Source organism: Rhineura floridana, chromosome 2, assembly GCF_030035675.1.
Source record: "Rhineura floridana isolate rRhiFlo1 chromosome 2, rRhiFlo1.hap2, whole genome shotgun sequence".
Taxonomy (NCBI): domain Eukaryota; kingdom Metazoa; phylum Chordata; class Lepidosauria; order Squamata; family Rhineuridae; genus Rhineura; species Rhineura floridana.
The window spans coordinates 221,174,467-221,200,972 of NC_084481.1; the positions used below are offsets into that span (position 1 = coordinate 221,174,467).

The following is a 26,506-nucleotide window of genomic DNA, read 5'->3' on the forward strand; positions in this document are numbered from 1 at the left end:
GCACTGTGCTGCCTGCTTGGGCAGTAAGGAAAAAATAGCTGAGCATAAACCCTGCAAAAGGCCCATCATAGTCCAACATCCTGTTCATTCTTTCACTCTGACATCTTGGGGGTGGGTGGAGGGCATAAAATGTCATGATAAACTGTACCCCACAAGGGCCTTCACATTAACCAAAGAGCAAGCTAATATAACACAAGTGCTAAACATCTAATTATTCTGATTCAGCTTAAATAAAAAGCCAACAGACGTTACATTTCCAGACAATTTATTTATATATGGCACCAGATCAGAAGCTCAAAACACTCTCCAGAGACGGGGTTGGGGAAACAGTTGATATAAAGCACATTCATTAAATATCAACAATCATATCCTATTTTAGGCAACTCTAAATGGAAACTTGACCATTGATTCAGACAAAGAGAATGGGGGCCCCTCCAGACACCCTTCTGATTGCACATTCATGATGATTTGTGCTCATAATGGTGTTGGGGCAGTCACACACGATCCCGCTTTCGATACTGTTTGCGCATGCAAAAGGTCAGGGGCAGTCACACTGCTTCACTTCCAATCAGTGCATATCCCATTAACCTGCAAAAATCCCATAATTTTATGTCACAAATATTCTGGTTATTTTTGTCCCACTTTTGTTGTGCAATATCCCCTCCGGACATCAATAACGTGGTAGCATTGGGCAAGCATCGCAGGACAAATTAAAGCAAAATAAATCCACCACTAGTCAAGGACATGTTGCAGAATACACACACACGCACGCACATATAAATCACCAGTCTGGAGGGCCCTGGGCCTTGCTATCTCAGATTTGCTTGATGTATACCAAGTGTTACATCAAAAGGACATGTACTATGATTTTGCGGACATAAAAAAAAAACACCTACTCCCTGTTCAGTTTTGTATAAAATAAGCAGCGCTGCGCATTTTTAAGCTCAATGGTTTTCCAATCCATTGCATGCAATTCATGCCCAACTAAGCAGTGAAAAGGGACTCAGGAAGTGAGTGCAAATGCTTAAATAGCCTCTTAACCATAGGTTCTGAAAGAAATGCAACCCTTTTCAATCCCAAATTTTATTCTGAATTGGACATTTTAAATTGGGCAATGTTAAATCTGTTCAGGAGGTGAGATTCCAAATCTGAGGACATAAACATAATAGATTACACATACATTCAGAGAGAGAGAGAGAGAGAGAGAGAGAGAAAGTTGCATTTTGCACCTCTCTCCCAGTAGTCACCATGGTTCTTTTCAAAAACCACTTGTGGACCACCTGATATTACACCTAGTTTGGATTTTGCTCACAAATACAACTTCAAATTTTGGCAAGGGAATGCTGAAGTTACAATGATTGGTACTCAAATCTCATTTTCCAGTTAAAAGCAGATGTGGAATTTCAAAATAGCACTCCCATTAGCCTTGTTCAGACATTCTAAATCCCTCATGCAATAAGGGGGAGTGGAGAAGGGCCAGAGACAGAACATCTCTCAGCTGGACAGCATCTGTCACGTGCAGAAGGTCCCAGGTTCAGTCCCTAGCTTCTCCAGGTGGGGCTGGGAATGTCCCCTGCCTGAAGCCCTGGAGAGCTGTTGACAGTCAGTGTTGATGGTGCTGAAGTAGGTGGACCAATGACTCTGACTTAGTATAAGGCAGCTTCCTGTATTCCTGTGGGGATGAGCATGCAAGCAGGGGCATAGTCATTCAGGCTCTCGGGGGTCTTAGACCCCTTACTTTTTGGGAGCAGGCTCTCTATGTCTCCAGCATCCTACAAGCCAATTAGCATGAAAGGGGAGTGTGTTAGCCACTCAGAAGAGTCTTCTAACATGCTTCCTTGTCCTTTCCTGCTGATTAGAGCCAATCAGAATGCAAGGAGGCGAGTCAACAACTGAGAAGATTCTTCCCAGTAGCTAAAACTCCTCTTTCATGCTTATTGGCTCCTAGGGATGTCTGTTTTGGGAGAAGGCGTTAACAAGGATCTCATTCTCAATCGCACAGCAAAAAAAGGGGAAGGGGTATGGTTGTGACTACCATGAAGAGGCCCTGCACTTCTGAATTTGCCACTACGCTACTGTATACAAGCGGTCTCCCATCTGCATGCCTGTCTCCCTCAACAGGTTGAAGGGATAACGTCTGAGGTTGGGAGCTTGTTCTACTCCTTTAGACTCTCCACACACTTTAGAACCCCAGGAAATCAGGGTTCTGTATCACACAGGGTGCCTACATGAGTAGGAAAGATTTCCCGCTACAGAAATTATCCTTCTATTTCACGGAAGACGCTGGGAAGAGCAATAGGGTAGGCAGACCTACGGCACTCATGCTTGCTTTCCCTTGCTATGCAAGGGATTTCAAACCCATGAACAGGGCGATTTTAACTGGGCATTTGCTGGGTTGCAATGGAGATGGGGCTGACATTGACCCTTGAAAAGTTAACCCAGAGATAGGGAACCTGTGGCCCTCCAGATGTTGTTGGACTTCAGTTCTCTTCAGCCCCAACCAGCATAGCCAACTGTCAGGGATCATGGGATTTGTAGTCTACAACAACGTCAGAAGGGCCACAGGTTGCCCACCCCCGAATTAATCCATTGCTGTTATGACCCACTGCATTTCACATAAGACATGTCTTCCACATTGTCATAATCCTTTCACTGTCATAAAGTTTTGCATTATACATTTATGAACATTTACAAGTACACATGCTGCGGGAAGTATATTCAAAAACTGAATCATTCACCCTCTTCATTATGTGCATAAATACACAATAACTATAACAGTTCAGACCTCTGCCAGCGAAAAGCTATTGTTACATTTACACTGAATTTGTATAATGCTCTTTCATTGTTGGAAAGAAGAATGCAGTCAAGTGGTAGAGAATATGCTTTGCATGCAAAAGGTTCATGGTTCCATCCATAGGTGCATCCGTAGCATCTCTCATTCAAAGGAGTATCAAGGTGTGGAGCTGGATTCAGAGGACAATTCTGCCTAAAATCTTGTAAAAAAAAAACCCCTCAGATTGTTTTTTAAAAATTGGTTCGTTTTGAAATGTTCACATCTGAGAACAAAACTCAAACACTGACAGCAAAAGTTTCTGCTTTCTCACTGAAAATGGCACAAAAGTGGCACATAGAGGAAGTTGCAGTGTAGAATGTCCTCCCAATGGGAGATGCCATCTTCTGTGCCCTTAAAGTTGCCCTCATGGGTGACCCTCTTTCATGAGATTTTAGCAGTTCCTCTTGGGTAGAAGAGGGAGTATGCAGTATTCAGGGGATACCCCAATACCCTGCTTCCCCAAGCAGACCCCACATTCTGCTTGATGTGGGACTTGGTGGCAAGCCTAGTTTTACTGCACAATTAAGTAAGCACGTGCAGGGCCAGCCCTAACGCCAGGCAGAGTGAGGCAACTGCCTCAGGTAGCAAATGCTGGGAGGCAGCAGGAGCAACCCCCTGGCTCTTTACCAGTACTGAAGTAAGATTCAACTACCACTAGAGGCAGCTTCTGGAGGTAGAAAGGTGGGGGTACCATCTTGCCCTTGGCCTCAGGCAGCAAGGCCTGTGTGCCAGAGGAAATGCAAGAAAAGACGCATTGCCGGCAAGAAAATATTCTCCTGGTCGTATTTATCTGCAAAGACTGGAAAACCTATCCAAGTGATGGGGCAGATCCACAGAATTATTTTCTGGAAACAAGGGTCTTCCCCACAGGTTCTTTAGCTTGGAAAGACAGACAGGCATGGGGTCTGATCAAGAATGGAAGTACAATCAAGCTCTTTGCATGCTTTAAAACAACACAGGCAACAACAGAAAAAGGGCGCAACATTCTGGTTTGGCATATGGGAGGAGGGTTGCCAGGCTCAGGGCCTGAGACTGATCCTGTATCTTTAGGAGAAGAGAAGGTCAGCCAAGTGCAGGTGTTCTTGCAACCCTGTAATGGGAAAAACCACAAGGTGGACTTGGATAAGCATTACAAAGAGGATGTCTATCCAGATGAGCCTCTCCTGAACATGTCTTACTACCCCCATAGGTTTTTCTTGCTGGACTGGAGTGTGGGACAGGGTATGGGGTTGGGCTGCAGCAAAAGCTCAGATTAAAATCTTTTGCTCGGTTATGCCTTTGGCAATTCAACATCTCCCAGACTACATGACTGCAGAGGTTTGTTATAGGAGACTGGCAGAGCAATCCAAACTATAGGAAGCCAGAGTAATTTATGCCAGCCTATATAAAGCCAGAGTAAGCCCTGTTCCAAACACCTTTTGGGAGTGGGGCTACACCTAGCTCAGCTGGCCCCTTGAGCCTGGCAGAGGGAAAACAAGCTTTTAGAATAGAGTTTGACTTACACCACCCTTTTTGCCAAGGTAACTTTGGCTGAGTGGCTGGGTCATGTGACTGAGCTAACAGGAGTCTGGAAAAAGAGTAAATCTCCCCTGCCACATCTCTGGAATGCCCCTTTTTGGAACTTGGCTGAGCCAGCTTCAGCTAAGCTGGGGTGGGGCACTTCAGCTGTTGTCTCTGATTCTTCTTTATGTTATTGTTTTTAGCCAATAGCCATTACAATATGGAGAAACATACAAAAGGACATGTTTAGGAAACATTAAAATTCAATCCGATAAAACCCTAAAACTACGAATGGGAGTAATAGTAATTTACCATTTATTTAGATTAGGAGCAAACTCAGATGAGCTCCACTTAGCTTTTAACACTGGTGTAATTCAGAAAGCCTTTAGCTGTTGTAGCCTCAGCTGGGCCCAGAATAGCTGGCTCAGCTGGAGATCCACCTGTTCCAAACCCCGCTCATCCTGGCAGATCATGGGTTTGGATTCCCCCCCCAAGGCTGCAGTCCTATATTCATTTACTTGGAAGTAAGCACCATTGAGCTCAATGGGACAGGCATGTCTGGGATTGTGCTGTAAGGCTGTATCCACCAAACCAAGAACTGAATGGGACTTACTTCAGAGCAGATATGCAGAAGATTGTGCAGATAGGAGGAAAGGCAAGGTACCAATATAATAAATACAGTGTGCATGTACACTGTATGAAACACATCTATTGATCTTGGTTAGTCAAGGTAGATGGAGTTGGGTAGAGGATAATAAATAACAGCTCTTGGTCATTAAGATAGTGAGGTGCAGAGATAGCCAACCTGGTGCCTTCCAGATGTTTTGGACTACAACTCCCATCAGCCCCATCCAGCATGGCCAAAAGTCAAGGATGATGGGAGTTGTAGTCCAAAAATCTGGAGATCACCAAGTTGTGGACTACCTCTGGTGTGATGGAACCCTGGGAAAAGATTGTTATCCATCTGTTATAAAATGGCCACCATCTTGATGTATGTGAAGGAACAGCAAAGTCCCCTAGAAACTGTCACACCTCCAGCCCACAGAGGCTCACATTGCACACCAGCTGCATAGTCCTATCACTGAGGATACCTGCTGTCTCAGAAAACAGAAGTGCGCGTTTTGCTCTCACCACAAGAACGGTAGCCCTTTTCACACAACTGTCACAAATTCACTGAATGTGTGGGATACATGGGGAGAGCAGGGTCATATGAACATAAGAAGCGCCCTACTGGATCAGGCCAAAGGCCCATCTAGTCCAGCACCGAGTTCTCATAGTAGCTAAGCAGATGCACAGAAGCAGCCTACAAGTAGGACCTCAGCACAAGAGCACTCTCCCATGTACTGCCCCACCCGGCCCTCCACATATTCAAACCAAAGCTCTGAAAAGAGCCAACACACAAGCAAATGTTCATGCTTACAGTGTGTATGTGCAATGCCATACAGACAGCCTGCATGCAATTTGCATGCGCAGATGAAGATCAAGAAGAGGACTGTAGGCATAATCACATTCCCCCTCCATGCTTTCAGTTAATGAAGGGGGGGGGAGGCTAGTGTCTCCAAGTGCTGTCTCCCAGGCTTCATCTGTATTTGAACTATTTTTAATTGTTTTTCTATATGGATCTGCTTTTGATTGTTTTTTACACTTGTTTCATAGTTGTCACTGTTTTGTTTTTCTAATTGTATACTTCATTGTTGAAACCCACCCTTGGACTTTATGGGAAAGGCGGGTAACAAATCTAATTAATTAATGCAATGTTTTATTTTTCCCTCTAAGAGTAGATAGCAACCACTACCATAAACACAACACACAATTGTTACTGCTAAACCCTGAAAAAAATCCTAACTCCGTAATTCTGAACTGTAGCTTCCATCTCTAGTAGTTTGGTTAATAGGGGAAAGTATCCCCATTCAACCTTCAACATCCTGCCTAACTATGTAATCATTTGTTTTATACACATAGGTAGTTGTATTCATGTACTCTAGGAGAACAACATCACAAATGAACACTAGGTACGTTAGAATATGCCATTAAGATTTTAACTGCATATATGAAGCAAGCATTATATATCAATTGCTTTACAAGGCAAGCTGTTAACTATTGCCTGTTTCACAACATTTTACTAAGCAATAATAATATATTTGCATGCCAACCTCAAAATCAAGCAAAAGCGCATTCTCCAATCTCTTAGAAGATCTAGAGAGAACACCTAATATAATGCAATGACTTTCCCTCCCACCCCCACCCCCAATACACATCTTTATGATAATTTAGCAAAGTGTCTAGACAGCCATGCTGCTCCATATTTTCTCAACTGAATCCAGGAGCAGGTTTTTTTTTTAAAAAAAAAAAGCAAGCACTGAAGCCAATTTAAATTTGCAAATTTTCAGCTTGGCCACTATTTGTAGAAATCAAATTTGGCAAAATTATGCTTCAGATTTTTTTTTTAAGTGTTATTCAAGAATTTGTAAGGGGTATCTTGAATTTTGTTAAAGAGCTCGTGATTTTTACCCCATAATTTTCAATATTTTGGAATCTGGCACTCAAATCTGGAATTCTTTCACTCCGGAATCAGTCTGCAGTTTTGCTTTGGCTCTCTTTGGTTTTATTATATGCCATTGCTGCAAGCCTTTGTTTCTTCTGAAACTGAAATACAAGGTTTTTTTAAAAAATAAGTTTTTTTAAAATAAATAAATAAGGTGATGCTGATTCTTAGAAAAGCCTAGGACTGCATGAAAGCTAGGGAATTTGGCCCATAAATGCACTAAAATTGTAGGGCTTAGTCATCTAAACAACGCTCACACACAACCTCTCTTCATTTAAATGGGTCTTCTGCCAAAGACCCAGTAATACTACAGCTCTGCTTGGGTGCTAATGCTCCTGTGACTGTTGATTTGGGAGCGAGCAGCCAGAGACATACCAAGTAGCCCTGCTCTCTATGTCTTTGCACAAAGAGTGGGACTGCCTGTAATGATGAGACTTCATCCCTAAAATTGTACGCAAGAAGGCTTCCATGTAACCCAGACGTCTGCACTACCAGGGTTCTGGATTTCAAGGAAGCTTCTCCATGTGCATTAGTATGCACAAAGGCTCCACTGCTGCAGATGGTTGTGCCCTTCATTCAAAAGCATGGTGTGGGGTATTCAGCACACACCCCATTCCCTGCTTCCATACTGATGAACATGGAAGCATTTATGCCTGGATAGGACACTTATCTAAGGCTTATTAGTGGGGTTTACAGAAAGGTAGCACTGATGGCCACAGCTAGACTGAGTGGTATAACAGACTTTTTTTGAGGTATGTTTTTAACCTGAGTTTGCAAGTGTTCCAAACTCCAAGTCATCCACTCACTGGATAAGAGCCTTTTAGGCTGTGGAAGAGGAGCTCACCAAAAAGATACCATCACACATATGATGTGGCTACTATACAGATACCCAATCCTGTGGACACTCCGTTTGGCTCATTCTCATCCCCACTCCTCCACGTTGAGACGAAAGGATCACTGTAATGTGGCCTGAGTGCCCACATCATGCATGACATTATCTTTGTGATGGGAGTGGAGTTCCACGTGAGTGAACAAACCAGACTTATGCCTTCAAACATCTGGAGAAGGAACATAACTGCAAATCACAGGTCTAACACCAATCAGATGCTCAAGAGTAAGCAGGCTGTTGGGGGCAGCTGAAGCCAAGAAAGGGAATCTATTTCAAAGTAATGGCACACAGTTTACTGTCTATGGCTTGGTTCATACATGCACATCCATCACATGGCAACTGCAGCATCAAAGGAGAAAGGGTGGGATATATATATATATATATATAAATAAAGGGATGATTCGCGGCTTTGAACAGGTCATCACAAATGAATGATGGATGGACCTTTGATATCACCTGATGCCAGCTCTAACCCAATTTTTTTCAGCGCAGAGGGTCATCAAGGATTCATCAATCACCTGATGAGAAATTGTAATGTGCATGCCTGTGTGAACCAGCTGTATGTGTTATGTTAAGGAGGAATGTGTCTACAGACACTGTCTCCTTCACAGGATGCTTAAATCCAGATTCAGTTTCCTTTCTTAAAACCTTTGCATGTATTGGCATACATTTGCTTGCTTGAATTCCAAATAGTTCTACCAAATTATTAAAAGAAAACAACCCTACAACCTGTTGAGTAGATTGGCTTATTTGCCCATTAGATCATGCCACTTTTCTCATCCTGGAAAGAAGTTCGTGATGAGGACCATCCTAGTAAAAGCTCCTTCTCATGAATCAAGTTATCCAGAAGGTCTTCCTGCCGGTAGTTATGATAAACCTTCAAAAAGGCCAAAATTGTGATTGCTAGCCAAGTGAGCCAGGCAGCCCAGAGGCCAAACTAGAGAGAAAGAGAGAGAGAGAGAGAGAGAGAGAGAGAGAGAGAGAAACGACAAGGTCATGCAGTTCCTAATAGCATTTTGTATACTATCTCAAAAGCAGCATGCAGTCGGGTTTAGATGGAGAACTTTTCGACTGAATAATGCAGGGGAAGCCAATGTGGTGCCCTCCAGATATTTTTGGACTCCAATTCCCATGAGCTCCAGCTAGGATGGCGGAGAATATTCGCTAAATCGGATTTATTACTGGATGTTGACATAATCTGACACTCCACTTTTTTTCAGACCAGCATTGATTTCTTGTGGAGGGTCACGGCTGTCATCGGCAAAAATTTTTTTTAAAAACTCCAAATTTTACATTATTGTCTTCATAATCCACTTTCCTCTAAGCTGATGCATTCTTAACTCAATGGAACAAGTGCCTACAGCATAAGCATTTTCGTTAGCAATTACGTTTGGTTTTTTCCCGCTGGAAAAAAATGTGAATCGGCAATTGCGTAACAATTGGGAACAAATAAATGGCAGATCGGTACTGAAAGCCGGACTGTCAGAATTCAACTAGATATGAACCAGCTACCAAACCCCATCCCTTGCCCCAGCCAGCATAGCCAATGGTCAGGGATGAGAGTTGGAGTGTATAGATGTGAAAGTTGGACAGTGAAAACAGTGGATAAGAGAAAAATCAACTCATTTGGAATGTGGTGTTGGAGAAGAGCTTTACAGATACCACGGACCACGAAAAAGACAAATAATTGGGTGTTAGAACAAATTAAACCAGAACTATCACTAGAAGCTAAAATGATGAATCTGAGGTTATCATACTTTGGATACATCATGAGAAGACATGATTCATTAGAAAAGATAATAATGCTGGGAAAAACAGAAGGGAGTAGAAAAGAGGAAGGCCAAACAGCAGATGGATTGATTCCATAAAGGAAGCCACAGACCTGAATTTACAAGATCTGAACAGGGTGGTTCACGACAGATGCTATTGGAGGTCGCTGATTCGTAGGGTCACCATAAGTCGAAATCAGCTTGAAGGCATATAACAACAACAACACACCTGGTTCATGGTTGCATTCAGACAGCACTTTATTCCATTTTCCTGCTTTTTTTAATCTGTTAATAGTTTTAAGTGATCTTCCACACAACATAAAAGCCACTTTTGGAAATTTAGTGGAAACAAGTGGAAGTTTGCTGCTCATTTCTGTGCCCATTGCTTCCAGAAAGAATCCATCTGCATCCCCATTAACCCAGGCAATCATGGGTGTTTGACATTGTCTTTTTCCCATGGTTTTCTATGGATCACACTACCACCACTCATGTAACAAAATGTGGGGTGGTATTCTGGCTCACAGAAGCACACACACACACACATGGACATGTGGTAGAATTTGGGGACTCGGTGTTTACAGAAATATAAAAAAATCACAAAGCAGGTGATATATAAAACCCCAGAATTAGCTCTGTTAAATCTATTCTTGAAAGGAAACCAGACCCTTAAGGATAAACAATTGATTAGGTTTCTTTGAGTTGCAGCCCAGTTATTAATAGCATGATTTTGGAAGGATTTGAAAGGTGTATCTATTTCATTGTGGTATCGTAAAAACTGGCAATTAGCCTTAACAGAGAAACTGTCGCAAAAGTTAAGGATGGCGAGAGGACAGAAACGTAAAAACTCTTTTGTGGCAGAGTGGGGGAGCTTTATTACATATACTAATGTGGCAGACAATAAATACAAGGTTCCCAAGGCATTCCAAAATTTATGGAATCTATAAAGGTGACCAAATAATAATAACTGATTATCTGCTTGTATATTTAAGTGCAGGAAATCTTATATTTTTATCCATTACTCTCAATGGATGTATGATTTATTTTTCTGAAAATTAATTTAAAAAATTAAAATAAAAAGACCAACCAGAGCCTCAAAAAAAAAAAAGCACGCATACATAAAGAGTAGAGGGGGGTGACACAACCAATGACGTCCACTGTTGTGTCACACCATGCCCCCTCTTATGAATGAAACTCAGCATGACATGACATTGATGAGAAAAACCACAGTTCCATAACTCAACAGGTACTGAAGTGTAAAAGGAATACTAGAAACTGGGACAGAAGCACTAACATTATAATCGGGGGGGGGGGAACCAACACAATAAACCCATGTCTGAATTCAGCCCATGTTGGCTACACATGGAATAATGATTAACATATGGTGATGCATCATCCTGGACATTTGCATCTCACTGTTGTTTTTATATCCTGGCTTAGATTGTAGATTCCAAGAGTTCCATTACACAAGCTGTTTGCAACCCTGGGGGTTGCAGAACTTTATCAAGAGTCTTGCACTGCAGTTTCACAAGTGGACATTTCCCCAGTGAAAGTAATGCTTTTTGGGAAGCCCTCAAAGATTCCTGCAAAAACCTCCATGCTCTGACTTGAATGTGTGAACAAGCCACCTTAAATGCATCATCACTGTTTTTCAGCTGTGTTTTAGAAAAAATTTAACTGTGTTTTAGAATCTTTAATTGTAATTGCGCTTTTGGAAGGTTTTTAATTGTTTTAGTATGTTTTTTTTTCTTTTTGTTAAATGTTTACATTTGCCACCATGGGCTCCTTTGGGAGGAAGGGCGGGATGTAAATTCAATAAATAAATAAACAAATCAGAGACAGAACTTTTATATTGCCTAAAACCCAATGCTTTTCAATGGAGTTTCTTCATGCGTTCAGCTGCAAGTCATCAAAAACTGAGTGATGAGAAAACAATTATGGATATGCATGTGTGAAGTGACCCCAAGTGACATTAGGTATCTGAGAGGCTACTTCTGATGCACAGAGGAGACTAGATGACACTGAGATCCTTTCCAGGGTTGTAGGCTGTCAGTTCTATGGAGAACAGAGAGCTTTTAGGAAGGTCACTTGACTTACCTGTGTGATGGCAAACTGGTCATAGAATGCTGAGTTTTCTAAATTCAGCTCAAGATCTATATCCTGTAATTCTTCACAGCTAGAGGGAGAAGACATTTTGGATGAGAGGGAAAGAAACGAAAATCATTTCAGCAATTCCAAATGACCTTTTCTGAGCTCCAGCTGAATCAGACCTCTAAATCCTGTCCAATAAAGCTTCATTCCCTAGGAGCAATAGCCCACCGCTATATATAACAACTGGATGGCAACATCTTCATTATAAAACAATCATCCTGCTATCCTTGAAACACAGATAAACTTTCATATTACAGCCTCTCTCGGAGCATGCCACTGAACCAGTCAAGACTTTTATGGCGGTTTTCCCTGAACCAGTAATAATGAAGCAAAGGCCAAAATGTCAACGCCCCTTCAAATACTTTGCCAACTGTTCCCACTTTGGTCAATTTCCTGCAGATTAAGAGAAAGAGAGCAGCTGTATGAATGTTTGTCTGTATCTATCTACTTTCTGGAACTCAACTGCATCCTTATCTGCCCGGGTCTTTCCATATGATTGTTAAAAAGGTGACAGGCATACATTTTGGCCATGGCACTATACATGTGAAATGCATCCATGAAAAATTGAGTTTACAGTCACAATTAGTACAACATTCTAGCTTTGGGATAAGGACATAACAAGAGCCCTGCTGGATCAGGTCCAAGGTCCAACTACTGCAGCATCCTATACTCACAGTAGCCAACCGGTCACCTATGGGAAGCCCACAGGCAGAACCTAAGCATAACAGCACTTTCACCACCTGTGATTCCTAGCAATTGGTATTCAGAGGCATTAACTCCCTCTGTCAATGGTGGTAGAACATAGCCAACATGCCTAATAGTCATTGATAGCCTTATCCTCCATTACTTTGTCTAGACCTCTTTTAAAGCCATCCACATTGGTAAGAATACTGTGCTGCTGATGGGATATCTGTGCTTCAGCTCAAGAGACAGTGGGTTGGACCCATAGATATGCTAGCAGGAGGTGTCTCCACCCCATTTTTGTCAATCCTCCCTTCTTCCACAGCCCACTCCATTTAGCAAGGTCCTCATATCCTCAGGAAAAGCTTTGGGGGGGGTATGTGGGGGCTGCCACATCAGGAAAGTCACCTTCCAACTTCCCTTTTCCACCAGTATTTCTCTGTATGCAACCAGGTACATCTTTAAATAGTGGATGCTGTGGCAAGCAACAGGCAAGGTGTATTGCAACCTCTCTGCTTGGCTGGTAGACTTCTCAGGAGCATCTGGCTAGATACAGAGACTTGGATCCAGGGACGTGTGCGCAGAGCATCAGTTGTGTAACAGGGCTTTCAGTCCAGCTTCACGCCATGCCTGAAACCCAGGAGAGCTGCTGCCAGTCAGTATAGACTAGGAATAGGCAAGACATTCAATTCAGTTGGCATCTGAAGCTGAATCTATCTAATTTGCACTTTCTGAAACAACTTGAGAACCAAAACACAGCCATCCTTTAAAATCCGCACTTATTCAAATTTGGCAGTGCAGTTCACCAACCAATTACAAAATGCATTATGTTTGAGGAAAGCATGCATAAAAATGAATGTATGAACGAAAATAACATACCACAATGCATTATATGACAAGGAATTGCTTGCAAAAACGTGTACATTAGTCAAAACTGCCTGCAAAAATGTGTTTATTAGGAGAAATTTGGACTAAAACGCTGGAGAATTTTCATGAGGATTTTTTTTTTAAAAAAATCACAAATTGCTGCAGAAATGTGCAGAACCTGAATTTAAGACTAGAAAAATGAGAAACTGAGAGAACCAAAATTGACAGAACTTTCCATTCTTTGTATAGATAACACTGAGCAAGATAACTATAAGTCACTTTCCTATATTCCAATTATTATTTGCTTGCAGCCTCATACCCGGAGCTGCTCAGAAATTCTAAGAAACCAAAAAAAAAAGCAGCATGATTTTATTTTATTTATTTATACCCTGCCCTTCCTTCCAGCAGGAGCCCAGGGCGGCAAACAGAAACACCAAAAACACTTTAAAACATCATTAAAAGACCTTAAAATACTTTAAAACAAAACGATGCTAAAAACATTAAAAAAAACTTTAAAAACATCTTTTAAAAAGGGTTAAAGATATTAAAAGACATATTAAAAGCAATTCTAACACAGACGCAGACTGGGATAGGTCTCAACTGAAAAGGCTTTGAAATCAGTAGTTAAAATCAGTGCAGTTTTGAAAGGTACAATCAGCCATCCTGATTCAAAATGATGTCCAACTGTACCCAAACATAGATGAAAACCTGTGTCTTGATCTTAGGAATCATCATGCAAAGTTTGGATACAGTATAAGAGGTGTCCAAATGCATAGTGAAGAGACAAGCAACTTTCCAAAAATATGTAGTAGCCTAGCGGACAGCACCCAGCGTTGCTCAGGAATTCTAAGAAACCAAACAACATTCAGAGGCATAAATGATTTTTTTGTTTGTTTCTTCATGTAAAAATATGCATTTACATTCTAATGTTGTTGGGTAAACTATAATATGCAATCCTGCCATATATGGTTAAAATCAGTCCAGTTTTGAAAGGTTCCATTCTCCATCTTGATTCGAAATGGTGTTTGATGATATAAAAATATAGACCAAAACCTGCTCCTCAATCTCAGGAAGCACCATGTCATATTTGGCAACGGTATCTTAAGAAGTGCCCAAATCAGGACAGTTTTGACATGTTCAGTCCGCCATCTTTATTCAAAATGGCATCCAATTGTATGCAAAAATAGATTAAAACCTGCTCCTCCATCTGAGGAACCATCATTTCTAAGCAACAACAGCAACGCTGGTCCTGCCCCCTGGCTTACAATGAATACTGAAGATGAGAAACAAATAGGTGTGCAACGCGAAAACAAAATGAAAAATGTGTGAGAAAGCCCTAAATCTTACCTGAAATGAGCATTTGAAAAGCCTTAAGCGCTGTCTCTTTTATTTTGTCTCACCCACTCAACCACCCTCACAGACACACCCACTTTGGCACCACCCCACAATGCAATTGAATTTATGAGTCTCCGTTACCTTTTGACATCACCAGGGAAGACTTCAGAAGAAGGGAGTGTTTGCATGTTTTGTTTATTTGTTTCAGATGCTCCAGAACAAAGAGTTGGTATGATACAGTCTGCCTACAGGTTTGGTTTGGTTTGGTTTACAAGTAACTTGGATTTCTACTTGGTGCTGTAAACAAATCCCCAGGGTTCTGAGGTTTCAGAAGGCCTCTTCTCTCTTTTCCTTTCCTTTCCAGTGTTGGCAGCCATCTTGGAGGCTTATCCGAATATTCGATTAGTTTAGGGTTTTTTGTTCTCAAAAGAACCCCACATTTTAACCAAATATTCGAATAATCGTTGCAGCCCTAAACAGAACATTCACTAATGACATTTTACAACATATGACAAGGTGAAACATCAAATAAATGCTTTAGCAATGCAGTTGATCTATATCATATGACATAAAATGTCACACTTTTATGTACTACTTTATTACCCAGCAGATTAAAAAAATACAAATAAAAAAGAGGGGGAAAGAAACTTAATCTCTAAATATTTTTTTCCAGTAACAAATAAAAAAAGTGGTTGAATACACTAGGTAATTTCCCAATTCTACAATGTTGCTGGGGTTTAATACTCTGTAATAGCAGCAAATTTCAATTGCAGTCTGGAAGTATATTAGATACACATTCCCAGTTGTTTCTGAAAATCCCCCTCCCCAAACTGGTTCAGTTGTGTGAAGGAGCAACAGCCCTCCCAGCACCCAACTATACAGACTAGGGTTGCCAGGTTCAGGGCCTGAGACTGATCCTGTATCTTTAGGAGAAGAGAAAGTCAGCCAAGTGCAGGTGTTCTTGCAACACTGTAATGGGAAAAACCACAAGGTGGAATTCTCCCTTCCCCCTGCACAACTGTTAAAAGATACAGAAGACTTCTTGGTTGCCAGCCCCAGCCTCCAAGAGGTCTTCTGTATCTTTAAAAGTTGTGCAGGGGGAAGGGAGAATTCCACCTTGTGGTTTTTCCCATTACAGTGTTGCAAGAACACCTGTACTTGGCTGACTTTTTCTTCTCCTAAAGATACAGGATCAGTCTCAGGCCCTGAACCTGGCAACCCTAATACAGACCCATCTGTGGTATTGGCTTCACAGGGAGGAGTCCCCTCAATTACCAGGTCAATTATGCCCTGGGTTCTTATGTCCCATTTTCAAACTTATTTCAGATTTCTAAACAGTGTAGGATAAGTTCTAGGATGGGGAACCTTTTACAGACCAAGTGCCACATTCCATTCCGGGCAACCTATTTTTGGGGGATGGGGAGTCATGCCAGTGGGCAAAGCCAGAGACAAAAGTAACTTTTACCCTTGTACAGTAGGTTAGTTTCTACACACACTCACACACCCCTCTTTCTTCCATCCAGACAAGCAAAAAGCATTATTAGAGGTCAAGGTCACATTCCAGCCAGGCACAAGCACTCAAGGAGGGTGCAAAGTAGGACTGTTGAGGGACGTGGCCTGTGGAGTGGGGTGTGGCTGAGGAGAGTCCCAAGGGCTACGTGGAGAGGCCTGTAGGGCCATATTTGGGGCTTGGGCCTGAGGTTCCTCTTCCCAGCGTTAGCTGAACCATTTTAGGGTACACATCATGTCCTGGATTTTCAGGGAGTGGCATAAAATGTTCTCTTCATATCGTTAGTAATCAAACGCTCTGCATATTCAAATGTTCACTTTCAGTGCAGTACAGAAGTACTTAACCATTTTTTCCTCCTCCTCCTTCCATCTCCTGTTTTGTCCAATAGAGTCCTCGAGAAATCAAAAACTTGCTACTGTTTCGTGACATTTTGTTGGTTCTGATAAAGAGAGTGCCCAATGGTGGATTTTGGAGATTTTTTTTTTCTTCCACAAAGACCAACATGGCCATATTTGCTTTTTATTAACTGTTTCAGAGTCCTCTGTTTTGAAGAAGATGCGTAATGTTCAAGCTTCAAATTATTTCAAATAAATCTTGGACTACATGAGCAATAAATCCCTGCTTCCCAACACTGCAATCCTGTATATGTCTACTCAGAAGTAGGCCCCACTGAGTTCAGTGGGGTTTCCTCCCAAGGAAGATCGTGTAGGATTGCAACCTAAGTTATGTGGAAATACCCTAACAATCTTGTTACATATGGAGAAGTGACTTTCACACAGAGATGCATGTAAATCCGATGCCCAGGGGTGTGTGCAGGTGTGTACACACACAGTTGGGCTTTTTTATTTCTAAGCTGTAAGGCATTTTGCTCCTTTTACTTAAACACATAAAGTCAGATCCCATTAGGAAGAATATCTGGCTATAGTTTGAGGAAGGGCCCTAACTTAGTGGCAGAGCATGTTTTATATCCAGAAGGTCCCAGGTTCAATCCTCAGCATCTCCAGGAAGGACTGGCAGAGACTCCCTGCCCAAAACCCTGGAAGCCGCTGCCAGTCAGTGTAGACAACATTGAGCTAGATGGTCTAACTCAGTATAAGGCAACTACTTATGTTACTGAACAAGTTTACATCAGAGCTGGAATGATAACGCAGAAACTTAGATTCCCAATTCCCTGTTCAGGATTTGGATTAAGTGATCCCACATCAACAAGACCAAATTGGGGGGCGGGAGGGTAGACCATGTGTTTCAAGGTCCATACTGCCACATTAAATACAGGTGGGTTTTTTTTTTTTACAAGTCACAGAGAATTCTGGAAAAGTCTATGTCTCCCATCACAATTCGACTATACGATTCTTAAAGGCCCTGGACCTTTGTCCTGTATTGAATGTGACCACCTAAACTAAGGGAGGGGGGCAGGTCATCCTTTTCTTCATCAGCCTTGCTTTAACAACCCATCATACCTTCAGAGAGGATTTCCAGCTTGCACTCCTTCTCGGTTGTTTCTCTCTCTTTGATATCTGCATTTCATGTATTGCCTCCCATTCATCTGCCTGCCTGCATAAACAGAAAGCACCCTCCTCTTCCATACCCACCTATTTGGCATGCTTCCTTTTTCCGTTATAGCATCGCACCACATGTTAAAGCCAACGCTCACAATGGTGCTGGCAATAAAGGTGACGAAAACCACGAAGGCGCTGATTAGCAGGTTCAGGAAGGCATAGAAGAAAGAGCTGCAATGGGGAAAATGGGAGGTATGGGGAGAGAAAAGCAAAGTATAACTCATATGCAACGTAAGAGCAAGGGCCCTCCTGGATCAGGCCAAAGGCCCATCTAGCTCAGCATTCCTGTCCTCACATGTCTCTCACTCAGTTTGGGAAATGGTTAGAAAAGCATTTGCATGCCGCAAATATCACACTCGTAAGAATGTCAGAGGAGCCCTGCTGGGTCAGGCCAATGGCCCGTCTAGTCCAGCATCCTGTTCTTGCAGTAGCCAATCAGATGTCTACAAGAAGCCCCAAATCAGGACCTGAGCACAACGTGCACTTGCCTTTCCTGCCATTTCCAACAACTGGGATTCAGAGACATACCGCCTCCGACCGTGGCAGCAGAGCACAGCCATCGCGGCTAGTAGACACTGATAGCCTTATGCTCCACAAATTTGTCTAACCCTCTTTTAAAGGCACCCAAGTTGGTGGCCATCACTCTTTCCTGTGGGACCAACTCCCACAATTCCGTGTTTACAGAACCAGCTCCAAAATGTCTGAAACACTCAACATTTATTTGGTGCTAAGGCAGCAAACTTCAGATGAGGCCCTCATTTGCCTTTTGACAGATTGACACTGACAGATCTGCATTTCAGAAGCATTTCCTGACATCTCTTTCCCCCTCCTTCCATGTAGCCTATACCAGCCTTGCCTGACCACAACTGGATTGAGCGGTAGTAAGGAGGGGTAGTCCAAACACATGGAGAGCACCAGGTTGGGGAAGTCTGGCTTAATGGGCTCAAGTTGCAGGAAGCCAGATTTCAGCTGAACATCAGGAAAAACTTCCTAGCCGTTAGCGCAAGACAACAATGGAACCAATGACCTAAGGAGATGGTGGGCTCTCCGACACTGGAGGCATTCAAGAGGCAGCTGGACAGGCACTTGTCGGGGATGCTTTAAGTTGGAGTCCTGCATTGAGCAGGGGGTTGGATTCAGTGGCCTCATAGGCCCCTTCCAACTCTATGATTGTATGATTCTATGATTTATTCAGTAGTGGATAGGGAGACGTTTGGCCTCCTCTTCCATGCTACCTGGACTTGAGGCCATCTAATGAAGTGGAATGTTAGAAGATTCAGGACAGACAAAAGAAAGTACTTCTTCACTCCCACAAGATGTAGAGGTAGCCTCCAATTTGAATGGCTTCCTTGCTTTGTTTGTTTGTTTGATCCTGCCTTTCCTCCCAAAGGAGCCCATGGTGGCCAATAACAAAGCGATGAAACGATAAAAACATCTTATCAACATGTCCAACACAGATGCAGACTGGGATAAGGTCTCTACTTAAATGGCTTGTTGGAAGAGGAAGGTTTTCAGTAGATGCAGAAAAGATAACAGAGATGGTGCCTATCTAATATTTGAGGGGAGGGAATTCCAAAGGATAGGTGCCACAACGCTAAAGGTCCACTTCCTATGTTGTGTGGAGCTGATCTCCTGATAAGATGCTATAAGAACATAAGAAGAGCCTGCTGGATCAGGCCAGTGACCCATCTAGTCCAGCATCCTGTTCTCACAGTGGCCAACCAGGGGCCTGGGGGAAGCCCGCAAGCAGGACCCAAGTGCAAGAACACTCTCCCCTCCTGGGGCTTCCGGCAACTGGTTTTCAGAAGCATGCTGCCTCTGACTAGGGTGGCAGAGCAAAGCCATCATGGCTAGTAGCCATTGATAGCCCTGTCCTCCATGAATTTGTCTAATCTTCTTTTAAAGCCGTCCAAGCTGGTGGCCATTACTGCATCTTGTGGAAGCAAATTCCATAGTTTAACTATGCGCTGAATAAAGAAGTACTTCCTTTTGTCTGTCCTGAATCTTCCAACATTCAGCTTCTTTGAATGTCCACAAGTTCTAGTATTATGAGAGAGAAGAACTTTTCTCTGTTCACTTTCTCAATGCCATGCATAATTTTATACACTTCTATCATGTCTCCTCTGACCCGCCTTTTCTCTAAACTGAAAAATCTGCAGGAGGCCCTCACCTGCAGAGCGCAGTGATTGACTGGGTATATAAGGGGTGAGACGATTTTTCAGATATCCTGGTCCCAAGCTGTACAGGGCTTTATATGCCCAAACCAGCACCTTGAACATAGCTTGGTAAAAAGAGGTTAAGACAAATTCATGGAGGATAAGGCTATCAATAGATACTAGCCATGATGGTTATGTTTTACGTCCATTGTCAAAGGCAGCATGCCTACATATATCAGCTGCTTGAGTACAAGCAGCGAGAGGCCTATCGTGCTCAGGTTCTCTTTTCAAGTCATCCAAGTTGGTGGCCATCACTTCACATTGTGGCTGTGAGTTCAATAGTTTAACTATGCATCGTGTGAAGAAGTACTTTTGTCTGTCCTGACATTCCATTCCATTTCACTGGATGTCCCCAGGTATTATGAGAGAGGGAGAAAAAATTGTTACTGCAGGCAAAGTAAACTGCAGGAAGAGGAAGGGCTCAAAGGAAGGCCAAGAAGATGGCCAACAGTATGGAAAACAAATCCTATGAGGAAAGGTTGAAGGAACTCGTTGTGTTTTGCCTGGAGATGAGCAGACTGAGCGCAGATGCGACAACACCCTGCAAATATTTGGAGGACTGCCTTATAGAAGAATGCTAAGACTTGTTCTCTGCTGCCCCAGAGGGCTGCAGTAGATCTAACGGGCTCAAGTTAGATCTGCAGGGAAGGCCCATAGCTCAGAGGCAGAGCATCTCCCTTGCATGCAGAAGGTCTCAGTTCAATCCGCGGCATCTCCAGGTAGAGCTGGGAGAGACTCCTGCCTGAAACCCTGGAAAGCCGCTGCCAGTCAGTGAAGACAAATACTGAGCTCCATGGACCAGTGGTCTGACTCAGTATAAAGCAACTTCCTATGTTCCTAAGCAGCTGGTATAGGAGAGCCTGGCTGGGAGTCCAGAGTCTGAGTTCAAATCCCCACTCGTGTCTCCTGGGTGTCAAGGGCCAGCTAAAGATCACCCCCACAGGGAGTGGCTCAGGGGTTTACATGCCCTGCCACCTGTGCAGCCGTGGGCAAGCTGCAGAGTCCCAAGGAGCCCAGTTGCCCCACAGCTGGCAGTTACGGACAAGGAAGGGGCTGGCTTGTGCAGCTGTGGCAAGCTGAGCAGGCCCTAGCCAGCTGGGGAGGACTAGCCTCAGAGGGAGGCAATGGTAAACCCCCTCTGAATACCGCTTACCATGAAAACCCTATTCATAGGGTAGCCATAAGTCGGGATCGACTTGAAGGCAGTCCATTATGTTCCTAAGGTACGCTAAGGTAGATTTTGATTGAACATTATTAGTATCATCAGCATCACTTATATTTGCTAGCTGTGTCATTTAAAAAAGCTCTCAATGCGACTTAAGATCGAAATACAAGTTATGATCAATTAAAAACTAAATAAAAAAGATACAGTTAAAACAATCTAAGATGTTCATCCAACAATATAATAAGGACAAGTCCTACCCCACCACACTAAAAGATGAGCAGCACAGTACACACTACTTCAGCTCCCAAAGGCCTGGGCAAATAGAAGTATTTTCGCCTGGTGCCTACAAAGTGACAATGATAGTAACGTCTGAAGGGCAACATGCTCCCCATGCCTACTTTAAGAAAAACCTGGTAAACCTTTTCCTTCTTCCTGCTTTGACCAGTTCGTCATGTGAACAGGCAGAGGCCACTTCAGAGTTTGTGGCACTTTGAGCTGAATTGCCATAAACTCAGAGATCTGAAAGGCCAATTGCATGCCAAAAGTAATATTAGCAATGCTGCAGACAAACATCTCCATGGAGATCACTCTGTTATAAGCATATGGCTTGGATCATTTGCCTGAAGCAACTGGAACTGTCTGCTCTGCAGACACCGGTGTAGAAGACATTGCCTTCTTTTTGTGTTCTGGTTGTGATTCTGCTTTGGGCTAAACTGGGGAGAGGAAATCTTAGGGAAATGGAAATTTGCCCCTGGTCACACATTACCCTGCTGGGTAGCTGAAAACATACAACATGAATACCACTCTGCTCAGCTCCTGGATGAGGAACCATCTGGAAACCCAATGCTGAGTCCTGTGATGAGCCAATGCGATGTAGTGGTTAAAGTGTGGAACTAGGATTTGAGAGACCAGGGTTCAAATCCCCACTCAGCCTTGAAGCTCACTGGGTGACCTTGGGCCAGTTGTTGTCCGTCTCCCTAACCTACCTCACAAGGTTGTTGTGAGGATAAAATCAGGTGGCAGACCACTAGGTGTGTCACCTTGAGCTCCCTGAAGGAAAGGTGTGGAGGAAGGGTGAGTTATAAACATAGTAAGTAGATGATGATGAAAGAAAGGTGAAGTATACATTTAATAAAATTAATAAGACTCCAGTGCCTATAACCACTGGCAGCAAGCCCCATTCAACTCAATAGGATTTACTTCTGAGTAGACATATATAGGATTGTGTTGTAAGAATGGAATGGTTTGAGTATGAAGGATTCTGCCCTTGCTGGAGTGGGCAGGGGATTGTACTAGATGACCTTGAGACACATTGCATTTCTAAAATCCCATCACAAAACATCTCATAATTCAGCCCATGACACATTTGAATTTTAATATCAGCCAGACAGGTCTCCTGCATGTCCAAGTATATTCTTAGCACATAGACCGGCATTTGAACTAAACCCGTGCCACAGTCTGGGGTGTTTTTATTTATTTATCTATTTTAGATGCCCATTTTAACTGCCACTTGCCCAGACCTTTGAAGGGGTTGAGCCAGATGTCAAAAATAAATCCATCACCACTAACAGCTCATTGGACATTCATTCAGTGAGGTCAGGGCTCTTTAGTCCCCGATTGCTTGCAAACGTTGTGAGAGAAAAGATTGAAAATGAAATGCCTTCAAGTCAATTCCGACTTATGGTGACCCTACAAATAGGGTTTTCATGGTAAGCAGTATTCAGAGGTGGTTTACCATTGCCTTCCTCCAAGACTGAGAGGCAGTGACTGGCCCAAGGTCACCCAGTGAGCTTGATGGCTGTGTGGGGATTCAAACCCTGGTCTCCCAGGTCATAGTCCAACACTCTGACCACTACACCACACCGGCTTTCAGATTACCTCACCATCAATCATCCATAACAGCTCTCCCAAGTTTTCTAAAAGAAGCCAAGGAGCCCAGGGAAAGCCAACGTGGTGCCATCCAGAGGTTGTCAGACTACAACTCCAGTCATCTCTGACCATTGGTCATGCTAGCCAGGGCAGGTGGAAGCTGTAGTCCAACAACATCTGGATGGCACCATGTTGGCCACCCCTCAAAGATCCAGTTGCAGCGCTGAGACCTTTTTAAAAACGTGCAACTGTTTTTTATTGATAATTTTAATATTTCTTGTAAACTGCATAGAGGTATGTGAAGCGGTATATACATTTTGTGAAGGAAAGAAAGCAAGAAAATTCGCTTTCGGGAGGTCAGAGGAAGAGGGTGAGACAGGACAAGATGAGGATCACTCAATGCAGCAGGAAACATTTTGATGACTAAACCCACCTCGAGCCCTTGGGACGAGGAGTTCTATAAGCAGAAGTATCTATTGTCACCCACAGCACTGTCATAAACTGTGTGCATGGTTTAAACAGTCAGAGTGTGTGTGTGTGCACGCGCAGTCCAACTACCTGCAATTGGCTGCAATTCTGGGCACACGTTGTTGTTGTTATGTGCCTTCAAGTCGATTACGACTTCTGGCGACCCTATGAATGAATGACCTCCAAGAGCATCTGTCATGGACCACCCTGTTCAGATCTTGTACCTGACAGCAAACCCTATTAATCAAAAAAATAAGAACCTAAGGAGAGCCGTAGTAGATCAGGCCAAAGGTCCATCAAGCTCAACATCCTGCTATGAGTGGCCAGCCAGATGGCAACCACCAGGGCTTCCCTTTCGGAGACGGGAAGCCCAGGTCATGGGGCTGTCTCGGCAGCCAGGTTCATCCCGATTAAGCCTTGCGAGATGCCCGTTTCGCCCTCGGCCTTGAGCCCCGCGCGCTGCATCTCTGGGGGAAGCGCCGCCCTCCCTTCTCCTCCCGCCCTCCCGGAACCCGCCCGGGCGGCACTTACTCCTCGTGGCCTTTGCAGAGGAAGAAGAGCGTCCTCCAGGCCTGCACCGCGGCGAGCAGGAGGGAGAGGAGGCCGGCGAAGAGGCTGAAGCGGCAGGCCGAGCCGGGGCCCCACTCCTGCACGGTGAAGCGCTGCCTCTCGGCCGTCAGGTTGGCGTTGAGCCACATGCCCTCGGTGAAGAGCAGGCAGCGGCCGTGGAAGTCGTTGCTGTTCTCCGACAGCGGCACCACCACGATGAAGCTGAAGAGGAAGGCGAGGAAGTAGCCGATGCACTGGGCGAAGAGGAAATTGCTCAGCGCCATGGTCGCGCCGGCCGGCCTGCCTGCCTGCCCGCTGGAGCCGGCGCCGCTCGCTGCCTACAGCCCAGGAGGAGGAGGAGGAGGAGGCGGCGCCATGAGGATCGCGCCTCCCTCCCTCTCTCTCTCTTCGGCGCTCCCATCTCCCGCGCCGCCGAAGCTGGGTTAGGGCACCTCAAGGGGAAGAGGGAGGGCTCACCGGGGGTTTAGACCCCGCCCTTCTGTGATGAACATGCGGAGCTGCTTACTGAAGCAGGTGATCCATGGTCTTTTCAGCTGGGGGGTGGGAGAGAAAGGCAGGTAAGGGGGAGGGGACGTAGAATTAGGGGTGGTGTGGAGAAAGGGGAACGAGAGTTTGTCTTGACTGTTAATATTTATTTATTGCCTTTGTATCCCACCTCATGGTTCTCGCCCTCCTCATTTAATCCCCACTACAACCCTGTGAGGTAGGTTAGGCTGGGAGGCAGTCACCCAGTGAGCTTAAGGGATGAGTGGGGATTCGAACCCTGGTCTCCCTGGTCCAACACCTTAACCGCTACAATATAGTCTCTCTCCTCTCAGACTAGGAGCCAGGGGCATCTGATGAAACTGAATGTTGGAAAATTCAGGCCACGGGGAGGGGGAAAAGGACGACTTCACACAGGGCATAATAAAAGTTTGGAACTCTGGCCAGCAAACTTGGATGGTTTAGGCAACATCATGGAACACAAGGCTGCTAGTCTGGATGCTTAGGTACTGCGCTCAGGATCAAAAGCATAAGAACATAGGAAGAGCCTTGCCGGATCAGGCCAATGGCCCATCTGGATCAGCATCCTGTTCTCACAGTGGCCAACCAGATGCCCTTGGGAAACCTACAAGCAGGATGCGAGCGCAAGAGCACTCTCCCCACTTGTGATTCCCAGCATGTCTCTGAATCCACTTGCTGAGGATTATGAACTGAAAAGGGCTATTGCACTTAGGCCCTGCTTGTGGGATTTTCGCTGGGGCACCTGGATGGCCAGTGCAAGAGCAGAATGCTGGACTGGATATGCCTTTAGCCTGGTCCAGTAAGGCTCTCCTTATGTTCCTGTAGCCGAGTATAATTCCACTCTGGTGTCAGGTAGGCAGAGGTCTGTGTTCCACAAGGTGTTTGTTTTTTTTAACCTGAGAGATTCTTCTACTTAGAAGGGGGCTGGGGACTGACCCTGGCACCTTCAGTATGCATAGGAAATGCTTTGCCACTGAGCTATCAGAGCCAGTGTGGTTTCAACACATTAGCAGGGCTTCCTTAGAAAAACCAGGATTTAGCTCTGTTAGGACCACTTTGACTTGGCATTTTGCAATTTACCATGCACTCAGAAAAACACTGATTTTTCACATGAACATGTGAAGAGTGCCATCCTTTTTGAGTCATCACAGCAGCTGCCTCCTCCCATATATGTATTCTACGGCTGGGGAATGGGGAGAGATGCTGTGTAGAATGAATCCATGGGGTGGGACTGAGGCTCTGCCCCCAACCTATGTGAGTTCATTAGAATGGCTGAATGCAGCCCCCTTCCTCAGCATTTCATTCATGCTGGAGGCTTAGCTGGAGGCTGAACTGTGCAACCCTGCTTTTTACATGGGTATACTTGGAAGTAAGCTCAGCTGAGTTCAGTGGGCTTTACTCCATACTGTAACCTAGGGTTGTTGCCTTAATAAGGGCATTTCATTATGTTTGGAATCATCTAAACTGAAAAGCAACTTAAAAGTGAACAAATGAATGAATAACACACCTACATTTCAATGAGCAGGTCACCATTATGTATTCTGCAATTCTCAGCAGTAATGCTTTCCTCAGACCATTTTTGCTGCTCATGCAAAATTATAGTGCCAATTTCTGCCACCCGTTGTTCCATACTAAAAGCTGGCTCCCTCAGGAAGGCTGGAGTTGCTTCCTAGTTCCCTATTTGATTTAAAGGTGCAGATGAATCCTTATTTTTCATGTTGGCACTGTGTGAGGATAATTACGGAGAACAGTGAATCCAGTTATTATTTATTTATTTATTATTTGATTTATATCCAGTTCAGGGCACTTGTAGCTTGTAAGGAGCAGGTGCACAGATGAAATGCATCTTATTCCCTTCAGAAAGTCTCGTGCAAGTGTACTGAATGTAGATGCGACATAAGGTGATAAGACTTCATTGTGAGTACAAGAAGAGGTGTGTGTACATGATAGACATACTTGCATTTACCTACTTCTGGCACACCAAACAGCAGAATAGATCCATTGTGTTCTGGGTCCATCATTTTGCATCGTGTAAGTGTTTCTACAAGAAAGCAGAAGAAAGGAGAATTGCTTCTTGC

General features: G+C 44.0%; 1 protein-coding gene across 2 annotated transcripts; it reads right to left on the bottom strand.

Annotated features, from left to right (window-relative positions):
- Positions 1-262: 262 nt before the first annotated feature.
- TMEM179 (transmembrane protein 179) lies at positions 263-24,315 on the bottom strand. Of its 2 annotated transcripts, none has more exons than XM_061612288.1 (5): positions 23,886-24,315; positions 17,670-17,807; positions 11,631-11,709; positions 8,497-8,704; positions 263-3,923 (listed from the first exon to the last, which is right to left on the bottom strand). In XM_061612288.1, the coding sequence occupies exons 1-4, from the start codon at positions 24,185-24,187 to the stop codon at positions 8,525-8,527; spliced, it is 699 nt and encodes a 232-aa protein (XP_061468272.1). In that variant the 5' UTR covers positions 24,188-24,315; the 3' UTR covers positions 263-3,923; positions 8,497-8,524. The 2 variants fall into 2 exon arrangements, with proteins under 2 accessions (XP_061468272.1, XP_061468273.1); XM_061612289.1 differs by lacking the exon at positions 263-3,923 and adding an exon at positions 6,599-6,979.
- Positions 24,316-26,506: the final 2,191 nt, after the last annotated feature.

Excerpts from the sequence above, each read along its gene's own strand:
- TMEM179 (XM_061612288.1), bottom strand. The coding sequence starts at position 24,187 with ATGGCGCTGAGCAATTTCCTCTTCGCCCAGTGCATCGGCTACTTCCTC. Across the intron at positions 17,808-23,885 it reads CTCTGCAAAGGCCACGAGGA|CTCTTTCTTCTATGCCTTCC; the intron begins GTAAGTGCCGCC and ends TCCCCATTGCAG. Across the intron at positions 8,705-11,630 it reads ACCAGTTTGCCATCACACAG|TTTGGCCTCTGGGCTGCCTG; the intron begins GTAAGTCAAGTG and ends CTTTCTCTCTAG.